The 21,525-nt window shown below is 39.3% G+C and overlaps 1 protein-coding gene across 37 annotated transcripts in view; it reads right to left on the bottom strand.

Annotated features, from left to right (window-relative positions):
* LOC124880267 (receptor-type tyrosine-protein phosphatase delta-like) overlaps positions 1-21,525 on the bottom strand; it is a 622,546-nt gene that overhangs the window by 98,751 nt on the left and 502,270 nt on the right. For 19 of the 37 annotated variants that reach the window (XM_047385268.1, XM_047385264.1, XM_047385265.1 and 16 more), the window contains 2 exons: positions 15,319-15,467; positions 11,343-11,484 (listed from right to left, as the gene is read on the bottom strand). In XM_047385268.1, the coding sequence (XP_047241224.1) occupies positions 11,343-11,484; positions 15,319-15,467 (291 nt within the window). The remainder of the gene's footprint in view (positions 1-11,342; positions 11,485-15,318; positions 15,468-21,525) is intronic. The other 18 variants (XM_047385288.1, XM_047385273.1, XM_047385289.1 and 15 more) reach the window with 1 other exon arrangement.

Consider the following 21,525-nt stretch of genomic DNA (forward strand, 5'->3'; position numbering starts at 1 on the left):
GTCAAAGCAGGAAGGGCAGAGAGGGGGGGTTTTCTCTACAGGCCTGGCTGGGCAAGCAGCATGGCAGGCAGGAAGCCAAGCACAAAACTCTTACGCTCAGATGACCCCCCATCCACACGCTTCTTGCTTTACAGATACATCAGCTCAACCAGATTTACTGTTTTGAGTAAAGGTTACCAGGGGTAAAGGTCGGTTTTCACATTACATTTTATTGGCTTTAATCTATTTAAACTTAGATTTTACTGAATACTGTATATTTAGCAAAATATTTTTATTTTTGGTTGATACTGCCTAGGCCTGCAAGTTAACAAGGATACATGTATTTGTGACACTTTAGCTGAACATTGCAAATGTGATATTAATTACAGTTTTGCCACATATTCCTGAATCTGTCTTTTTCTTCAACACATTGTCCCCACTGCTCTTTGTGAAAATTCGTCCATTAGAACAAAAGTTTTATCGGCATGCAGACTTTGCATGTGTGTTACTTAAAATACAACAAACCATATACTGCATCTAAGCAATTAATTGCAATTGTGATAAGCACAAAAACAATGCGATGCACATTGCAATTATAAAGGCAGAATACTGTCATGACTGTCGTCTTTAGTCATTACTCCAATCAGCTTGAAACTGTATGCAATTTTTATCAGGTAAAAAATAAGTTATACACTAGGGTGTGGACTGTCAAATGTCATTTTCCATTAAAATGCAAATATGAATCTATTTATGCCTGTTTTGTGTATTACCTTGTGAAATGTTATCTAATCATCTGTTAAAATGTCTCCACATAAACTCCTTTGAACTGTAATCACCTGTACAACTTGCTTGAGAGTGACATATACTTTTTAGGATTCATGGCTTGGGATTGCTACATTTGAACATGTCATAGGATCAGACTAAGACAAATAATCTTAGATGTGTGGCATAAATGTCTGAGGGAACTGACCTCATAGGAGTTGACTTCTCTCTGGGAAAGGGAGAATGTAGCACCAGGAATTTCAATAATTTATCTAGCTAAAAGCTTGCTACAGAACAAGCAAAGTATAGAGATTACTCAAGCTTGCTAACATCCTGTAGAGAGAGGACCTTTTGGCTTTCAAAGAGCCCTAATGGAAAATGGGGTTATATCAGGCTTTTCAACTTTAGCTCGCAGACACTCTTACAAAAGTGACTTTAGTAGGTGATGGGTATCTCAACAGGCTGTGGCTGATGTTTTAGTATAAAAACAGCTCCAGCGCCATGTTTTGAGATTTATAGATGATGTAAAGCGCTACAAAAATATGTAACAATATCTCTTCCTTTCCCTTTAATTAGTCAACACTCAGTATAATGATGCACAGAGAGCTAATCACACCCTTCCTGCTGCATCACCTTCAACAAAGTTGCTTGCTTCTAATTAGCAAGCACACTTAGATAGCTTGAGAAGATTGTCAAGATCATTAGATGCATTAAGGATGACCCTACAGTATCCAGGTAATCTAGTAGAAAATTACTTTAGAGCTGTGCTAAGATCAAAGCTGCTAATATTAGCAACTCCTTGACTACCTGACTCCAAATCACACACACTCCTGATTTTATGACCTTGCGTTCCCTTTAGGCAGTGAAATATTTTCAGAGGAAAATTTCTCAACTTTACCCAAAAAGTATCTCAGAAAGAAGTCGAGTCCAGTGTAGTGTACATGTTCCTGGTTTAAGCAGTTCCATTTATTTGAACAAATCTAGACAATAAATAAAGCAACTTTATGGAAATTGTACTCAAGTCCTAATTGCTGTAGAAGCCATTTTGAGATGCTGGATCCAAACTGGGCTTGTAGGTGTCACTCTGCAAAATACAGAGAGTAAATCATATATGTAAACAAAGACAGAAATGTTTAAATATCATACAAAATATTATGGCTGTTAAAACTCTGCATAAATATTTTATAAGGATGTAGCAAACGTTACCATGCTAAAATGGTTAGCATGCATGCTAAACAATTTCATTAGCCAAAAAGAGATACAGAATGCAGTGTCTATTTTTGTGTTAGACCTAGACAGGGCCAGCAGGTATCACTCTGTAGAAACTCAGAGAGTAATTCATAAAGGTAAACAAAGACGTATGGTAGCCATTTTGACGCAGATGTAACATATACATTTGGCCAGTTGGTGTAACTCTTTCAGGAATTTATATAAAAGTGTCACATAAAATCAGTGAAAAGTGAAGGGAGACCATTTGCCTTTACTTCTTGTCATTGGATGATCATTGGATAACAGACTATGGATGTTTGACTACATCGTTAGGTAATAAGCTTTTCTATGAGATCTGATGAAAACAAAAATGGAATTTGTTATTTAAAGACACACAATGAACACAAAAGCTTCACTTCAGTGAGTTAAGGTGTAGGCTTAGCCTCTATAAGGCCCTTAAAAGACTAGTCAGGACGTTCTATGACTAGAAGTTGTATTTTTCCATTTCCAGTAGATTGTCTGAAACAGAAGGTTTTATTCATTTTCAAATTGTCTTTTTTCATTTTACAGTTCATTTACATTGAGGCCACAAAGCTCATTCCCTTCAGTAATTTTAGACAAGAACTAGCAAAGAAGTATACAGGATTTTACAAGCCTAGATGGTAACAAATAGTTAGATACAGCACTGTTATGAATCAGAAAGAACAGAACTTATAAATTTACCTGAAATCAAATCTGAACATGCAGTTTATGGGCAAGCTGGCATTACCACTGCAGCACAGCCAGCTTGTAAATGAAGTAAGAACAGTAGCAGTCTAAAACTTCAATAAATCCTTTCTTAAAAGTGAGGCTTGAGTTTGTTAATGATTTGCTTTGCTGGATATAGCCAGGTTATTAGTTAAGTCAAGTCAAGTTTATTTATATAGCGCTTTTCAGCAACAAGGCACTCAAAACGCTGTACATGAGGAAAAACATTACAATGATACAGAAAATCAAACACACAAAAACAAATCAAATGACATTAATAATCCTTGGGGGTTTACTGGTAAGAGCTGGTTCTAATCTAATCTTTATAATAGAGGTAATTCGCTCATTAAGTCCTCTGTGGTAAGGAATTCATCCTGTGCTAGAAGAAAAATTATAATATTAATCCTTGAGGTCGCTGGTATGAGGCAGCTGTGGTCCCATCATTCAAATAGTTACAGTCATGGGCACTCACTGAAGTCTAAGTAGAGAAGCTGGGTCACTGGTAGGTCCAAACTTTTTAAATACTAATAATGTTTGGCTTTCACTGGTATGAAATTGTTGTAATACAATCCTTCTAAGAAATCTAAAAATCTATGAATTCTTCTAAGAAATCTACAAATCTCTGGTCATTGGTGTAAAAACAGCTGTAGTAAAATTTTCATATACTAATAATAATTGGCTTTTGCTGGTAATCCTTCTAAGAAATCTGAAAATCTATGAAAAGTAATGAAATCACACATTTATGTAAAGTAAGATAGGAGAAAATAAAATCATATTTCAGACTCTATTCTTAGCAGAATAGAGTCTGAAATAGTAAAAAAGAAACCTCCGCAGGGGTAAGCAACACACACATAAGTAAAGATTCAGCAAGGGTACGGTGGAAATTTGAGGGTGCGAATATATATAAGTCTGAGTGTGTTTGCAAGAATTAGACTGTCAACACTGATAGAGGCGCCATTGTCCTTGAGAAGAGAGGTGGAAGTTGTATCAATTGGCAGCATTGTCCTATCAGCACACAGCTGGTAGGGGAGTGCTGGGGAAGAGCGTCGTGTTTATATAAAAATCCAGGAGATATTTTGTTGATAGCCAGTTAGCAGAAGTTGCCAAGGCCACGTTAGGGCGCCAGATTTAGAAAAACAATAAATGATGTGGTTCAGGCAGTTGTGAATTTCCAACCACCTTAAGAGTTTTACTGGTATGTCTCAATTGCGAATCCAAATAGCCAAATTTCTGGTACTTTCCGCAGATCTCAAGTGTACAACTTCTCCAAGATTATATCCTTTAACCTCTGAGTCCAACAGATGCCACGCAGTTCAAAAATCGTGTCCAGCTTGTGATTCTGCTCTCTTAACATTTCAGTCGCTCTACAGACTCCATCTAGCATCGCGGGCAGCTTTGGAATGTTTTGAATAGCAGCCCACGTTTTGCGAATCACTCGATAAGCCAGGTAACCGCCAACTCCAAAAAGTAGAAATCCTGTTATCAAAAGTCCAAATATGTACACATTTTCTACGTCCTCGACTGACATTGTAGACAGGGACACAATCTTCCACTGCAGCCAAGAATCCATTGTGTATCCAGAGAAGAACGTCCCATCTGGACAAGAGGGTCTCCTTTACCCTTTCTTCCCGCCGAAAAAAAAATTTGATCAATTACGTTGAGAGTCCAGCTGACCAAATCCATACTTTACAAGTTTGGAGGATATGGAAACCGAGGCTCTGGGAAAAATACAGACAAAAAGCAGAAGCAGGGATCAGCAGGGAGGGAGGGAGAGAAAATGCGTGTGTCTTCCACCGAGAGCAAGAGAAAAAATAAATATAGTGGGTCTTTTTCAGAAATGGTATTGCTAAGGATGCTGTTTTACCAAGGGCAAGTAATAGCAACTATAATAACAGCTCCTGAGTCATTATACAAAGATTTTGTCATTGTAATCCAGCAAAGACCAACCTTTTCAAAAGCATTTGAAAAGCATTGTACATTGACACCACATTTGTCCAAAACCCCTTCCTTTTAGAAACGTTGTCTTCCTCTGTGCCTGTTTTATGGGTTAAAATATAATCTTTCACACAATCAGAGTTTAATATGCACTATGTAAGCTGGATAGTTTTCTGTTTATTAGTTTCATTAGTGATCGGGGTTGATGAGGATGCCTGTCTGGGCATGTCAGGAGACAAGGGCACCTCTTGACCATATGTGTGGGAGTAACAGCTGGAAATTATTTTCATTTAATAGGCCTATAAACCTTCAAGTTTATTTTGTGAGCATTTCTGAATGCTGACAATGGCTCTATCATGTATATTTGCAAACCATATAATGCATTTTATAACTATTATTTAACAAAGATGTAGAAGTATGTGCTGGATATAATCACTGACGAAATGTTTAAAATAAAGAAGTATGAAATCTTCATATTTTGTTACACTAAATCTAATCTAAAAAAAGGTCAAAAAACATTTTCGCCATGAAATCCCTTATTTCTTCTCTGCAGCTAAGACATGGGCAATCTATCGGCACCAAGCATGAAAGAACACATACCTCATTTGTCAGAATCAATATTTATTATTTTTGGGTGCCTTTCACTTTTATTAAAGTGTGAGCACAGAGCCAAGACAGGAGCAGCATTATCTATCACGGTCAGAGTGAAGTTAAAATGCCTAACAGGCACCAGCAGATGTTTTCTCACACACTATGCAGACTATTAATGCAAGCATCCATCTTGCTGGCAGTGGTTGCGTTTTAAATCATCCTGCATACCATTTAGATACTGATTTGCCTTTGTGATTAAATACAAAAAAGGCTTGGTGGTGGATACATTTTTGTTCTTAAAAAAAATCTATTTCTGCAAGGACAGTTAACTTAATCTTTTAAATTGCTTTATATTTTATGAAACATGTAATGGACATGATGATAATAGACTGTCTTTCAGTGAGACCTTCTCACTCAATCACTTCGTTTCTCAGCATGCTAAGGTGTACAGACTCTTAAAGAAGACCTCATTCACATGCAAAGCACTAGTACTACTATATGTGTATGTATATATATATATATATATATATATATTTACAGTACTGGAAGGAAAATATTCTGACAAAATTGAAAGTTCCATACAACAGCTCAGGTTTTGCCAGAGAATTGTCCAGTAGCTGCTGGCTAACTTTTATGCAAGCCACTGATCATGAACACAGTAATTTAAAAATGGTCACTCGCTTCTTTCCGGCTGCTACATTTGCTCCGCCAGTCCGAGACAGCTGACACAGCATTTATCTTCCTAAGCTGTTGAGCATGTGAACGTGTTTTTCTTCATCTTGCACTCTGTACTTGTTAGCATTAGGTGGAAAGGCTCCAAGGAGACAAATGGAGTGCTTAGTATTATTACTATTATTGGTAACTTCTGAACTTTCATTTATATTTGCTGAACCTGAGAGCTTTATTTCGGACATTACACTTTAAACCCAATTTACTGTAATAATCAAAATAAAGTACTCATTTTTCAGTTCTAGTGCTTTCAGTATCAGGACATAGGGAAAAAAATCTGGTTTTGACCAAGTTCTAAAATTATATCCACCATATCAGTGTTTCTTAAACATGCATTAGGGTAAAAAACTAAGGACACCCTTGTTAAATCAAATATGATTTGCTGAATAAATGCCATTTTAAAATGATAATGAGCAAATGTGAGCTATGAAAGTAGTACTTTTGGCAGTTTGCTAGGCTGGAGCACACAAATGAGAGCTAACACAAGGTCAAGAGAAAAAGACAATAGCAATGCCTTTAGAAAAGCAATAGTTTCACCCATGGAAAGGTTATAACGCCACTTCCAAACAATCTGAAGTTTTTCATTCTCTAGTAAGGGAGATTATTCACTTGGAACAGTTGCCCTGAGAAAGCCCATTCTCTGTAAAACAAGTATGGCGGCACAATTTGAGTTTAAAAATTGCATCATAATGATCTGCAAATCTCTTGAACAATGTCATGTGGACTAATGAGACATAATGGATACCAAGCGTAGCATATCATCATAAAAACCTCATGCCAACCGCATCACAGCAGTAGAGGTGTGCAAATTTGGTTTTGTTTTCTAAACACAAGACCTGGGCTCTTTGCAGTCATTGATTGAACAATGAACTCTCCTGTCTACCAAAGAGTCTAATGTGAGGCCATCCATCCAACAGTGAAGCTGGTCTGAAATTGGGACATTAATGAGAAAATGATACCAAGCACGGCAGACAAATTCCACACCTCTCCTAATTAAGATGGTGTAGTGGGACCTTAAGAGAGCTGAGAAGTCTGCACACCTTAATGAACTATGGCAGGTGTGAACCAAAATCTCTGTACAACAAGGTGAGAGAATGATAAAGTCATACAGCAAAATACTACTTGAAGTTTTCCTGCTAGAGGTGGTTCTACAAACCATTTGTTTTTGGGGTGTACTTAATTTTTTTAACACACTTTTCAAGGTTTAGCTTGATTTTGAGAACACTTGGGGATTGATGTATAACCCTCCAAAAGATGGCAAAGACCATATCATTGTGATAAGAAAATCCTAGAATGGAATGATGATGTACTTTCTTTCTACAAAAACGTTATCTTACTTAGCAAAATATAGATATTAGTTGGAAATGAATGTGATGAATTAACGTATTTACTGTGTCTAGGAATGTTCTTCCCCTAAACATTGTGACAGGAAGTGGAGTGTCTATGTCATATCTAAATAATCACAGATCATGTAGCAGCTTTTTCACTGAGAGGGGAAGCATTCGTCGTAACTACAGAGCTCTGATCGTGCCGTCGCACCACTCCATACAAATGGAAATGATACTTTCTGTTTTCCCGTCACAGGAGAGTGGCTTCCCATTTTCCGCTCCCACTGTCAAGTTGTGCACAGCTGCATAAGTTTGCTGGCTTGTGTGCGGGGCAACAGGAAATGGTTGTTGACAGCCTAATGGGACTATGAAGATGCAGTATAAATCCTTAATCATGCCTGAATCATGAACTGAAGCACTCAAATGCCTACATCATTCTGCTGCAACTATTAGCGGAGAGGCTGGGACCCAGAAAAGTGTTGCGACCATATTTTCCAAAGTTTGTTTCTTCCTAGATAGTTAATAGCTTTCCAGCTGTCCTAATACTGTATGCTGATGCTGATGCTTGTTAGAAGCTCAGCAGGCATACTCATGTGTATGCAAATATAGCGTTTTCCAGATCTTCACCTATAAATGGCATCAGACAAAATATAACTTCAATTGTATTGCAGCAATGACATAAATAATGTGCCGTATTGTCATTTTTCAACCATTCTTTATGTAATGTGGAATTACCCAGAAAATCCAGACAAGCTATGTAGACAAGACTCAAGTCGTATGGGAGTCTGGTCATCTCACAGTTAATCAGAACTGAGAGCTGAATAAAAAAAAATTTGAAATAAGCTAACCTGTATCTCATATCGTGTCCTGGCAGATTTGACTCAGAACATCATTATGTTTCAGGGTTTGCCTTTCATGCAAATCACCTCTCCGAGCCTGGAAGTTCATTACTAATGGCAGTTCCCATCAAGTTGGAGACCCATCCGAATACTAATATCCCCTCTGTGCTTTGGATTTTGTCACCTCCAGCACCCCTTCTCTTCATAATGTAGCAATTGCGACAAATGTGGTTTTCCTTCATGGAATTAACCCCCCCACCCCCCTTGGCGAGCCACCCACAGCAGATGCTTTGCAGTTGTTTCCACAGACCATTGGAGCCTAAATGAACTAAGTGAACAGTCAGTTTATATGTATTAGGCTGGGTGTAATAGCACTTATCTTCATTAGCTTAACTTGTTTATCTTTTCAATCCTGACACACACAGTTCTTTAGAAGTTTAATTTTTCATTATGAAAACAGACTAAGAGAAAAACAGATTACGTCATCACCTACGAGCAGTGCTTTATTTAAACACAGCGTGAGGAGTATTTTTGTACAGTGTAAGCTTTTTAGCATTTAAATAATGGATACACCATTCTTGAGTCTTGAGTTATTTCTGAAATCTCTATCTATGCAAACAGCATGAACAGTGTGCTTTCACTAGCCTGTGTTTCCTTACTCCCAGCTTTGACCTTGTCTAGAGCTTATGCAGTCTTATTTTTCAAGACACCATTAGGCATTTCATTTTACAATTTTTGGTACACAGAAAAACAGCTTTTCCAGGCAACTTATACATTTACAAAATCTAAAATACATAACACAAGAACACACTTGTTTTTGTAGAAACTGGGTTATTGTTTGTTTAGGAAATTACATTGCAAGTGTTGTTTGTAAAATTTAACTTTTCGCATAAAATAATGCTATGTGTTGCAGAAAATCAACACCGCACATCACCCTGAAAACACCATTGCTACAGTGAAACACGGTAGTGACAGCATCATGCTGTGGCAGAGACAGGGAAGCTGGTCAGAGTTGATTGGCAGGTGGGAGGAATCAAATACAGGGCAATACAGATAAGAAACCTGTGAGGGACTTCAAAACACTTCAGGCTGGGGTGGAGTTTCACCTTCCAGCAGGACAGCAGATTTTACCACACAGTCAGAGCTATGATGGAAAGGTTTAGATCGAAGCATATTGATGTTTTAGAATTGCCCAGTCTGTAGCCAGATTTGACAATTTATTTTCTCAGAGGCTCTCCATCCAATCTGACTAAGCTTGAACTATTTTGAAGAATTTGCAAAATTGTCAGTCTCCTGATTTGCAAAGCTAGTGGAGACATACATCAAAACACTCACAGCTGTAATTGCCATGAAATGTGGTCCTATAAAGTATTATGTCAGGTGGACTGAACACACATGGACACCACTCTAACATTATTCTACAGCAATTTTCTTTAAATGTAAAGCTCCTGTTAAGGGGGGTTGCTATGTCCTTTGGCCACCACTTCCCACACTAATGTGGGTTTATCGAGAGTTAATAAAAAAAGGCATTCATCTTTTGTTTAATTTACAGTCAAGCTGTGACTATTGTTATGGTTGTGCTACCAATTCTCCCCCATATTCAGTAATTTTATGAATTAGCTGATTTTTTTGTTTAAATGCTTCACATCACTCCTGACACTTTGTTCAGACTAGATTTCTGCAAGTGGTGATACATGCAATTAAAATTGGAGCGCATTTATTTAAAAAAAATTTACATTATTACCTGAATCATTCACAAGGCTGGGATTTTATATATGTGGGAGGTAATGTGATGGAGTACAGTTTTGTATTAGCACAAAAGCAGAAGAGAGGGGGAGGCAAAAAAAAAGCTTGCTCCTGTTTTTCTTCTTTTTTTTTGGTTGCCGATAGGCCTCTACTCACCCTCAACACACTGATGGAAAAGGAGAGAGAGCAGGAGAGCAAAATGGAAATAGTAATAAACATGCTAATGCTAGGCCGTGAAGCCGGGAAGAGCAGCTTCTATCCGTCCCTCAGCTATCTGCTGCTGCTGGTGTGTGTCTGTGTTTGTGTGAAGGGGAAATACAGAGATAGAGACAGAGTGAGAGTGAAAGGGAAAAAGAATTGTGTGCAGTATTGCTTGTGAGCACACCAGCACAGACAGCGTGTGCTCCCCGAGAAAACAAGACAGCCTTATGTGAATGTGCCCAGCTTTTTCTTTCAATCGGCCCCTGGAGACAGTGCAAAGGCCCTTTTGGTGGCTCACTGGTGAGATAAGAAGCAAAGGAGGGGGATTCATGGTGGTGGTGGGGTTTCAGAGAGTTGCAGAGACAGCTTTTTTTATAAGTTTGAAGCAATTCTTTCAATAGAAACTCATTTTCAATGTTGTGTAATTGCAGAACATAATGGAGCACACCTCATTCAAACAGCCCAAGACAATTTTTTTATTACACTAAAGCTATTTTCACAACTAAACAAGTCATGTTTCAGAGATATATTACACTGTATTCTGAGCTCAGGGCCATTATAAATTTGCATTTGAAAGGAATGTAGTGTGTAATCAAGATTACATTTTACCTAGAGCTCATTATAAAAGGAGACACCATTATTCAGCTTGATATTTGCCATCGAACTCTTGCTCTGACCTTTTCTGCCCAGATTTGTAAAGTGTGCATTTTAACAGCCACTGATCACTGGAAGATAAAGCCTGAATCAACCAGCCACTAGAACACTGCTATGAACAATAAACAGCAAGCCTGTTAATCGCACAAGAATAGCCTGCTTTTTTCCCCCCACATAGACGGTCTAATGAGTATCAAAGCTGAAACACATAGATGAAAAATGACTGATTTGTTATTCATTGCTGAGCTTTTTTCATTAAACCTCTGGAGGCTAGACAAAAAAGGATGCCTATTTGCATAATTTAACTGGCATCTTAATTAATATGTCAGGAATTGGTATGCAAATGGCTTAAGTCACTTAGAAACAAAAACTTATCCGGCTACACGGCTAATGGACTAAATCTTATCGAGTTAGGACAACCTGTGTGAGTGCACCCAGATTTGAAAGTGGGGTTCCTTTACACAGCGACAGTGAGAAATGAAGAGCGGAAGACCAAACAAACAGATAAATGCAACCTTACCTGTTATAGATGTAGAGAAGTGTGTGTAAGTGGCTTTTTATTATTTCTGATACATTTTTTATATTTTTTTTCTTCTTTGGGGGCTGTTGAGAAAAGACCTACCACGTAAAACAGTCAGCCTGGTGGTGGCGCTCGTCTCTCCAACACTGTTGGAGGCAACGCACTCGTATATGGCTTCGTCTCGGGGCGTGCGCAACGGCTGAATTCTCAGCACAGAGCCAGAGCCGTCGTCGAACTCTATCACCTGCAGGTGCGAGAGACAGGATATGTTAAAGGAGATTTTTTTGTTCACAATGAGTGAGGGACCTTCCACAGATAATAACAAAAAAAATAACAACAAAAAAATAATAAGTTAAAGACAGGGCAACAACACTGATGGTGACTGACAAAACGTGATTCCTATGACAGAAACAGCCATTTGTCTACCTTACTGGAAAGTATCTTTTGTATATTTCTGAATATTTACTGTGTATTAAGAACATGTAAGGATCTCTGTGTAGGTGCTGAGTCTATCAAATATAAATAAATCCATTTGTTGTGTCCAGATTAGGCACAGGCCGGTATTAGAGTCTCACGGCATGATAACGTTTAGGAAAAACACCATGGTTTCATAGTATTTACACAAAAACATTATACAAAAATGTAGAACATGGTCTAAAGCAGAAACAATTCTTCATGCTGCAACTAATATAACTTTATTACATTTTTGATAATAGCATTGATATGTTGTTAATGTGATTTTTATATATAAAACTATAGAAAAAAAGACTCAGACTTGAGATTTGGTTTTCAAAAACATATTGCACGGAATATATATTTTTTCTGTTCTACACAAGTATAACAAGCTGATATTAGGGTTAGCATAGCAGAAATGGCACTTGTGGCCACTTTTAAATCAGCGTTAATTAATAAGTGACGCATGGTTTAGTTTCCACAATGTGACTGTTGGGGTTTTTAACAATCATAAATGTTTCCAAACAGCCAAACCTGTCTATGATAAAAGTAAGGTAAATGTGTGTTAGGTTTTAATTTGCTAGCTAATGCGTAGCAACATGTGGATTAGGGACAGTTCTATTTAAAGTAAAACCAGCAACCAGTGAAAACTTTAGAACCATTTTAACACTAGAACTCCAGGGCCGTCAATTTGACGGTTTTGAAAGTTTGACAGGCCATAACTCTGGTTTATTAAAACTCTTATCTTCCTGGCATCCTCACTTTTTCTAAACCTGTGTCTTGTGTATTCCTATGTCTCTATTTTTTAAAAATAACAAAGTAAATAAAAGTTCTAAGTATTTCTACCCCTAACTACCACAGCCGCTATTTTGACGGCCCTATTATTTACATTGATATTTTTTTCCCGCGGCTGTATATTAAATAAGTTAGGTCATAGATATAGTAGCCCAGTAACAACAATCTATTCTGCGCTTTACAGCGTTTTCATCGCAAGACGAGGGCACACCTGGGAGGGAGGGGGAGATAGGAAAGGATTGGACTGTATGGACAGTGGTAGGGGGAGGAAGAAAGTAGAGACAGAACGTGTTGACAGAGCGCCAGATCCAAGATGCCCAGACCACGTTCCTCTGCTCGGTGGACGCCGAAATGCTCATCCACATTCAGGGCTGCTCCGTGGCTAAGGCCCGCAGAGATTTAGGAGATGATTCCTTCTCGGACATGAGTGTGGATGAGCTGAAGGCATTTGTAGTGCTAGTTTATTTCCGCGAAGTGAAAGGGGGGCGTAACATGGAGCTGTCCAGCTTTTGGTCAGATTAGTAAAGCTTTTTTTTTTTAAATGTACCCACTACTCTGTATTATTTGTCAGTACTATTTATAAATAATAATAAAACTTTATAGGTTTTGATCAAATACTATTATTAATTCTTGTCAAAACCATCATTTTATAGCGTGCAAGAAAACCTTTAGCATTCTGACCAATGTAATGCGATGACGTCATCACCGCCTCGCATCTTGAATGCTCACCGTCAAATTGACGGTCTTGGGAGTTCTAGTAGTGTTATAATTCTGGGAGTCCTAGTGTTAAAACACCAGATTTGTCTTCTTTTAGCTCACTGAACAGCATGCTTACAACATGAGGATAAGAGGCAGTACTGCCCTAATCCAGATAAGAGAAATCAGAGAAATCTCTAGCCAGTTTGGCAGTTTCAGAAGTATTTCCAAAGTATTCCTGTATTTCCAGTATTTCTGTTAAGCAAAGGAAACATATTTTAGCCTTCTTTCAGCTAGCTGACCAGCAGTGCCAAGGTGGGATTGGGGGAGCAATGCACTACTCAACACACTTGGAGAAAACTCTCACTTCTCTACCTTTAGAACAATTTCCAAACTGAAACATTTGCCTTTCCTATAAGCAAGTAAAATGTGTTTTAGCTTTCTTTCAGCTAGACAGCAGTGCATAGAGAAGTGGAGGAGGGGCAGAGTTGCGCTGCTTTAAATAGCCCAAGAAAATCTCCGGTCACTCCGCCATTTTTTCAGGTATCTTATTAAAAAAACTTTAGACAGTAGAAACTGTCTTAATGAATATTTTAGCAGTTTTAACTATTTAAAACCCAGATATATCTTGTTACAGGTAGCCGACCCATGCCTAGTCCAGATATATATCCACTTTTAGTGAATGTAACCTAGTACGTTAACCTGATGTGGCTGACTAACTTTAAGAATGGGGCTGGATACTTATGCACAGACATTTGGTTGCAGAGAGAATTTTAGGTTTAAATGTGTCCCACTCTTAAAGCTAACATTCAGTCTCTTGTGGGGTAAATGCATCACACTGGATCGTGTCAATGGGACAGAAAACAAGCACAAACAGTTAACGGTGGCTCGGTATTCGGTTACCAACAATTTGTACCATGAGGTGAGGTAGTGGTACAAGAGACAGGACTGACTTTTTCTGGACAAAAACGACATAAAATGCTTCACAAACAGGTGTTTGTTATAGCTTATTCAGCTATCGTTGCATGCTACGTGTTGTATACTCACTGATTTTAGAAAGATCTGTGACATAACTCAATCTCTTTTAAGCATAGAGGTAGATTCAAGTAAAAGATAGGCCTGAGACACCTTTCTCCCCCGCACACAGGCACACACACACACACACAAACACACTGAGGCCTACAAACATTTTTAAAGTACACAGTATAACTGAGCATGTGTTAGTTAACAAAACTGTAACATTTCACTGGCCAAGCTAAAGCAGCGTTGGCACTCCAGGTGTCAGCAGGTGATGGTAAAAACAGGTTTGGGCCAAATAGCAAATTAGAAAGGAAGTTGTGGGGCTTCCAGAAGGAAATGGGTTTTTCGTTAGAAGATGAGGTGGCAGTGCATGATTGAACGGGTGCAGAATTGTAGCAGCCAGCGAGCCCCCACGGGGCGATGGGTGGATGAATGGAAACTAACGTGTTAGCATTCAGCTCAACATGCGATACAAACGCAATGAACTCTGATAAGATTGGATTTCTGTGAGCGTGAGATGCAAAAAGGTGGGAACATATTTTCTGAGCTCCATTAGGCCTTTGGGAGCTAACAAATATGGTAACTATGGAGCAAACAGAAGTCCCAAGGACTGACACAGAAATTAATAGAAATCTTATCAGTGCTCTGCGATGATATTGTGATGGTATTAAGCGGATTAAAGCTGACCAGAAATCAAAGCTTCAGCCAAAATAAAGAGGGTGGGATATGCGTTCAGATAAAGATGCCACAAAGCAAAAGATCTTTCCAAGTGAAAGTGCTGCTTCCCATTTCACTTTGGCATGAAGCTGGAAAATGTGGCATGATGCTCATGTAAGGATCTGTGTCACACCAAAAGTTTTTTTTTTCCCTAATCTGTCCAATGCCTTTCCATTTGTAACCTATTCAATTCCAAATGTATCACTATATCTCTGTTAAAACTCAAATGCATGTTCAAAAGCCAGGTCAGCATGATTATTAGAGGCCGCTATTGCGTGGTGGCAATTCAGGGGGGAGAAGCAAGCAAAAAGATCTTGACGCAATGGATTGTGTTGCAAGCAGAGCCAAAAGAGCGGTGCTGAAACATTCCCATTTTACATCAGAACAATAGACCTAATACCTCAAATCTCTGGTTGCTGACTTTCTTCCCCTTCTTGTTCCACACAATCTTTGGCCGTGGATCTCCAGTGGCCTGGCAGATGAAGGACGCCACGCCTCCCTGCACGCCTGTTTGGTCATTGGGGGTTCTTAAAAACTTTGGCGGTGCTGGAGAGACAAAGACAGAATGAAAAAGAAACCGCAAACTATTAGTGTTCGTGTTAAGCAACAGCAGACAGATAAATTTATCTTTCATATTGAGCCAACACTTTAACACACTAAAATAAAAAAAAATAAAAAAAGTTGCAGATTTCAGCATGTGGCTTTTAAGAGGATTGTCGTAGGAGATCAAGACAGGAGATTAAAATGTCTTTGTAGAGAAAGTAGAAAACCAAGGTGAATATCAAAAGTGGGACAGATGTGTTTGGAGCAAAATGTACAGAACGGTTTACTTTGATCTAGGAAGGATTTTGTAAGTGACTTTGATATATTCACTAAAAAACTGAAAGCAGTTTTCTTAATGAAACAGAGTGTTTTTGTTGTGTAGAAAGGAATAGTATTTAAAAAAATATATACTTTGTGTTTAAAAAGGAACAATGGGCTTGCAGTTCATTTACTTAGCTCAGAAATGTTAATAACTTACTAGGTTTCTAAGCAGTTTCAAATTTACTTTTATCATGTTCCAGCTCTAAGTAAAAGGGTAACAACGATGAAAACCATGTATCCAGACTTCAGTCCCTATGAAATCTTTTAAAAGATATAAAAATTCTAAAAGTGAATTATTAAAACAAGCTGAGTAATTTAGATGTGATGTAAAAAAAAAAAAACAGTTTCAGTTCACAACATAAAACACTTAGCTAGCTTAGTTTGAAATGTTTCTATGTAAATGCAAAACATTTGTGTTTTGGGATAAGCTTTTCCATCACAAGTTGCTTATGAAGATAACGTGAATCATTTGTTCAGGACCACGAACTGGCTGCACCTTTATCAGTTGCTTTTGTTTAGAAGGATTACTCAATGTTGAATTGTTAACTTTACATTTTATTCTCTAGTAGTCCTTATAGCTGTTGCCTGTCACACCGTTTTTGAAAGCAAAGTAGAGCCTGAGCAGCTGCAGTCATTACTAATCTTTAAATCAAAATAGTACAAGATGGAACTGGAGATGTTGCCCCTTGTCAATGAAAAGCAATAAATATATGTGTCAAAATGCTGTATTTGTAAGCCAGCTCAGTAAGGACCAACAAAGTATTAATAAAAGCTAAAAGTGCAAAAGTCAAAAGGTGAGACTATGTCATACTAGAATGATGTTTGCTCTGTGTTTTGATTTTCACAACAATAGTGGAGTTGCAGCCCTCCTTCAGTCTTTGAAAAAAATAAAAAATATGACCAGATAACCAGATTAAATTGGAATGTCTGTTATTAGTTTATCATCTATATGCTCCCTCTAGCTTCCTTTTTATATGTATGCTGACGACACGCAACATTTTGTTAATGTATTACCCAACGATTATATTACATTACAGTCAATAAGTCAGTGTGTCCATACATAATGCAACAACAGGTAGAAAATACATAATTCATTGTTTGTGGTTCCAAAAAATAACCTAGATTTTGTTATGGTTAAGGTTATCGGTCTACCACTATGTAAAACACATTGCCAGAATCAAGGGCTTCTTTGAAAAAAAAAAAAAACAATTCATGGGAGGTACAGCTCCATCTGCAAAACAACCGCTTCCCTATTATCAATCACTTCAGCTGGCCATTAAGAGGGCCACGCGGCTGCAGTAATGCCAACTGTCTGAATATATGTGTGACGACATGTTAATATGCCTGTCTACTGCCTGTCTGACCATGTGCAAACTGATTTCCCCCCAAACCCTTTCTCACATTCTATTGCCCAGAAGCAGCGGCAGGCAGCGGTGCGATTGAGGGACAACTTAACCTGCGGGATTCGTGGAGAGGTGGCATAAGGATGTGTGGCCAGCAATCAAAAGGGCAGGCAGATAAACAGGCTAGCAGCTGGGCCTCCACTGGGGAAATGGGGCTGGGAAATCACTTGATATCCTCACGGCACACCACTTCCTTTAGTGCTTATAGACATCAGCAACCCACCCCTGCTCCCCAATAAAATCAGAATGTTGAGGCAAAAATATTTCTCTAAATCTTTCTCTGTCATTCATCTGCTCAAATATCTGAATTAGAGTTTACAATATGCTATTTGTGCACGGCTATATCTGCATTTTCACTCCAGCTAATTTCACTTAGCCGGGGTGCGGCATACACTGGCATCCAACCAAGAAGGTCCTGATGGATAATTGATATGCTATTGGGGCTGTTTTTGCTCTGCGGCCATGCATTATGGCTCGATGCACCTCCATACGCCGGTTGTAATAGATTTCTACAGCATGTATGGGAGATCAGCGCTGGAGGTGAGGGGAATGGGGTTGTTTGGGTGGGCTGATGGGTGGTGGAGGGTGGTGGTGCAGAAGGGGGGGGTACAGTGATCACACAATGGGGAGTGATTGAGGCGTGACATAAAAGGTAATGATGTTTTCAAAGACACGGCTGCTGATATTGCCATCATACACTCATTTTAGGTTTGTTGCTGACAAACATCAATTTCGGGAGACTCCTCACATGGCTTCAGGTAGATGGAGGCTGATTGAAACCTCGTCTTTGTTCCAACTATGCCACAACCAGAACCGTGACAGTGAGCATTAAGATGTGGTCTGTGAAAAGAACATTTTGCAAACCATAAACAGACCGAGCTACAGAAGCCAGATTCTTTTTCTGTGACTGTCTTAGAAGATGACATCATTCCTAAATTGTAGCTACTATCTGTTTGACTGTAATCCTGCTAATCTGAACAGAAATTAATTTCATTAACATGGACTATAATTAAGAATAGTGTGCAGGCTTCGTTTTGTAGAATGAGACCAAACTGAAAGGAACTCCTTTCACCTAAGCCACACGTGCACATCTCCTCTGAGAGGTAACCATAAGCTGCATTCATTAATACTGTGGCTGGGAACCTGCTAATCCACTACTAAGCCGCTGCCGGCAAACAAATGAGAAGCGTAAAGCCTGTCACAAGTTAAAAGGCTGGTGACGAGAGTCTGCAACTGCCCTCCCTGGAGGTCATTACATAACCTTGATCATTCTTTGTTCAGACAAAAAGGGGGGAGCTTGTCAGAGCATTCCCACAGTTCCTCTAATGAGTGTCATCTTTATAAATTTAGTATCATAGAGGCTGTGGATTTAAGAAAGCAGATTGTTTTATGACTTAGTTATTTTTTATGCAGTGGTTCTGAATTCAGTCACTTGCAGCCCGACTAATGCAGGCTGACTACAAACAGGAATAATACCTAAAAAAGCACTGATCAGGCTTCAACTAGCAGATAGGGATTTTTTGTTTTCTTTGAGGTCTTACCTGCAGTTTCTGAATTAGGCCCATTCAGATTTTCTTTCAAAGGGCATTTACCCTAATTAGTGTTAACTTTAACTCTAAATAAAATGTAACATTTGTGCAACAAAATGAATCAAAGAACATGCACTTAAAATACATGGAAGAGTCCAGTTTTATTCACTGACCTGCTGTTCATCAGTCAGAACTAACAGAGAAAATTGGCTGATTCAGATTTGTGCACCGCTACTAATAATCATTGACGGACTAATTCTACAGCAGCTTTTGAAAATATCTTCCGTGCCCCAGTAAAATTCAGTCAGTCAGTCAGTCATTTTCTACTGCTTATTCCATAGTGGGTCACGGGGGAGCTGGCGCCTATCTCCAGCAGCCTATGGGCAAGAGGCAGGGTACACCTTGAACAGGTCGCCAGTCCGTCGCAGGGCAACACACAAACAACCACGCACACACTCATTCATACACCTAAGGGGCAATTTAGAGAGACCAATTAACCTAACTGGCATGTCTTTGGACTGTGGGAGGAAGCCAGAGTACCCGGTGAGAACCCACGCATGCACGGGGAGAACATGCAAACTCCATGCAGAAAGACCCCTGGCCAGGAATCGAACCCAGGACCTTCTTGCTGCAAGGCAACAGTGCTACCAACTGCGCCACCATGCAGCCCCCCCAAACAAGATGTTCCAAAACAAAAAGCCTAAAGATCCATTTTAAAGATTACACGAAAGTCAGACTGCTTGGAGGAAATACAAATTAGTGAGGAAAACTGCATTGATAAGCCAGTTAAATTTTAAAAGTTCAGAACATTTAGGAAATCTTGTACATGTCCACACTTGGAAGGCGCAAGTCTAATTCAGCTCAAAATGGCAATTGAGTTTCAGAAAAACATCAGGCTGTACTGAAGAACACTTGCGGCCTGTAAGAGCACAGTTTTGCTCAAAATATTGAAATGCACACAACATTATGGGTGACATACCAGAGTTCAAAAGAGGACAAATTGTTGGTGCACGTCTTGCTGGTGCATCTGTGACCAAGACATCAAGTCTTTGTGATGTATCAAGAGCCACGGTATCCAGGGTAATGTCAGCATACCACCAAGAAGGACGAACCACATCCAACAGGATTAACTGTGGACGCAAGAGGAAGCTGTCTGAAAGGGATGTTCGGGTGCTAACCCGGATTGTATCCATAAAATATAAAACCGCGGCTGCCCAAATCACGGCAGAATGAAATGTGCACCTCAACTCTTCTGTTTCCACCAGAACTGTCCGTCGAGAGCTCCACAGGGTCAATATACACAGCCGGGCTGCTATAGCCAAACCTTTGGTCCCTCATACCAATGCCAAACATTGGTTTTAATGGTGCAAGGAGCGCAAACCTTGGGCTGTGGACAATGTGAAACATGTATTGTTCTCTGATGAGTCCACCTTTACTGTTTTCCCCACATCCGAGAGAGTTACGGTGTGGAGAAGCCCCAAAGAAGCGTACCACCCAGACTGTTGCATGCCCAGAGTGAAGCATGGGGGTGGATCAGTGATGGTTTGGGCTGCCATATCATGGCATTCCCTTGGCCCAATACTTGTGCTAGATGGGCACGTCACTGCCAAGGACTACCGAACCATTCTTGAGGACCATGTGCATCCAATGGTTCAAACATTGTATCCTGAAGGCGGTGCCGTGTATCAGGATGACAATGCACCAATACACACAGCAAGACTGGTGAAAGATTGGTTTGATGAACATGAAAGTGAAGTTGAACATCTCCCATGGCCTGCACAGTCACCAGATCTAAATATTATTGAGCCACTTTGGGGTGTTTTGGAGGAGCGAGTCAGGAAACCTTTTCCTCCACCAGTATCGCGTTGTGACCTGGCCACTATCCTGCAAGAAGAATGGCTTAAAATCCCTCTGACCACTGTGCAGGACCTGTATATGTCATTCCCAAGACGAATTGACGCTGTATTGGCCACAAAAAGAGGCCCTACACCATACTAATAAATTATTGTGGTCTAAAACCAGGTGTTTCAGTTTCATTGTCCAACCCCTGTATATATATATTACCCTATGTTGAGAAACTGTCCTGATGATAACTCAAAACAAAAGTACAACAACCATCGCACAATCTTTATATAATTTTGACCAGATTTCCTGCAGCAATTAGGGCAAGAATGTGTCTTCACTGATGACCTTAAAATGTTGTTTTACCTCTGGAGATCATCTCAAAATGTAAAAGAAAGCAAATTCTAAGTTAGAGACTTTCAAACTAAAGTCACACTTGCAAGTCGTCAAACTAGATCAGTAGAGAAGTACTGAGCCAATAGGTTTTCAAGCAAAAAAGATTTGTGAGCTGAATCTCAGTACCTTTTTGTCCCAGACTAACTCCAACTCCAATTAAAGTAGATCTAGTGTTAAAAAAGGGGAGCACTTTGTTCATCATTGATGCCTCACAACCAGAACGTTGCTGTTACAGACTCTGGATGTTGATGATGCCTTTCTAAAAGCTTTCTCCTGTACCTGCTGTAAGGTCAGACTTTTCTGAACTTCTGTGAACTTTGTAACTGAGAAACAATGGCTACTGCACATTTTTCCTTCCATCATAGTTTTAGTCCAGATGTGCATTCTTTACTTGCTTGTTTGACATCTCCTGAACCTACAGTCAAATATCAGATTTAGGAGACCACGCAAAGCTCCGAGTCTGGCTTTTCCTGTCCAATGGCCAAAACATTTTGAGTAATCAGGAATCCACAATGGACTAACGTTTGATCTGCCAAGCCATTACAGAGAGCATGAATCAAAGACGGCAGA

Source organism: Girardinichthys multiradiatus, chromosome 14, assembly GCF_021462225.1.
Source record: "Girardinichthys multiradiatus isolate DD_20200921_A chromosome 14, DD_fGirMul_XY1, whole genome shotgun sequence".
NCBI lineage: Eukaryota > Metazoa > Chordata > Actinopteri > Cyprinodontiformes > Goodeidae > Girardinichthys > Girardinichthys multiradiatus.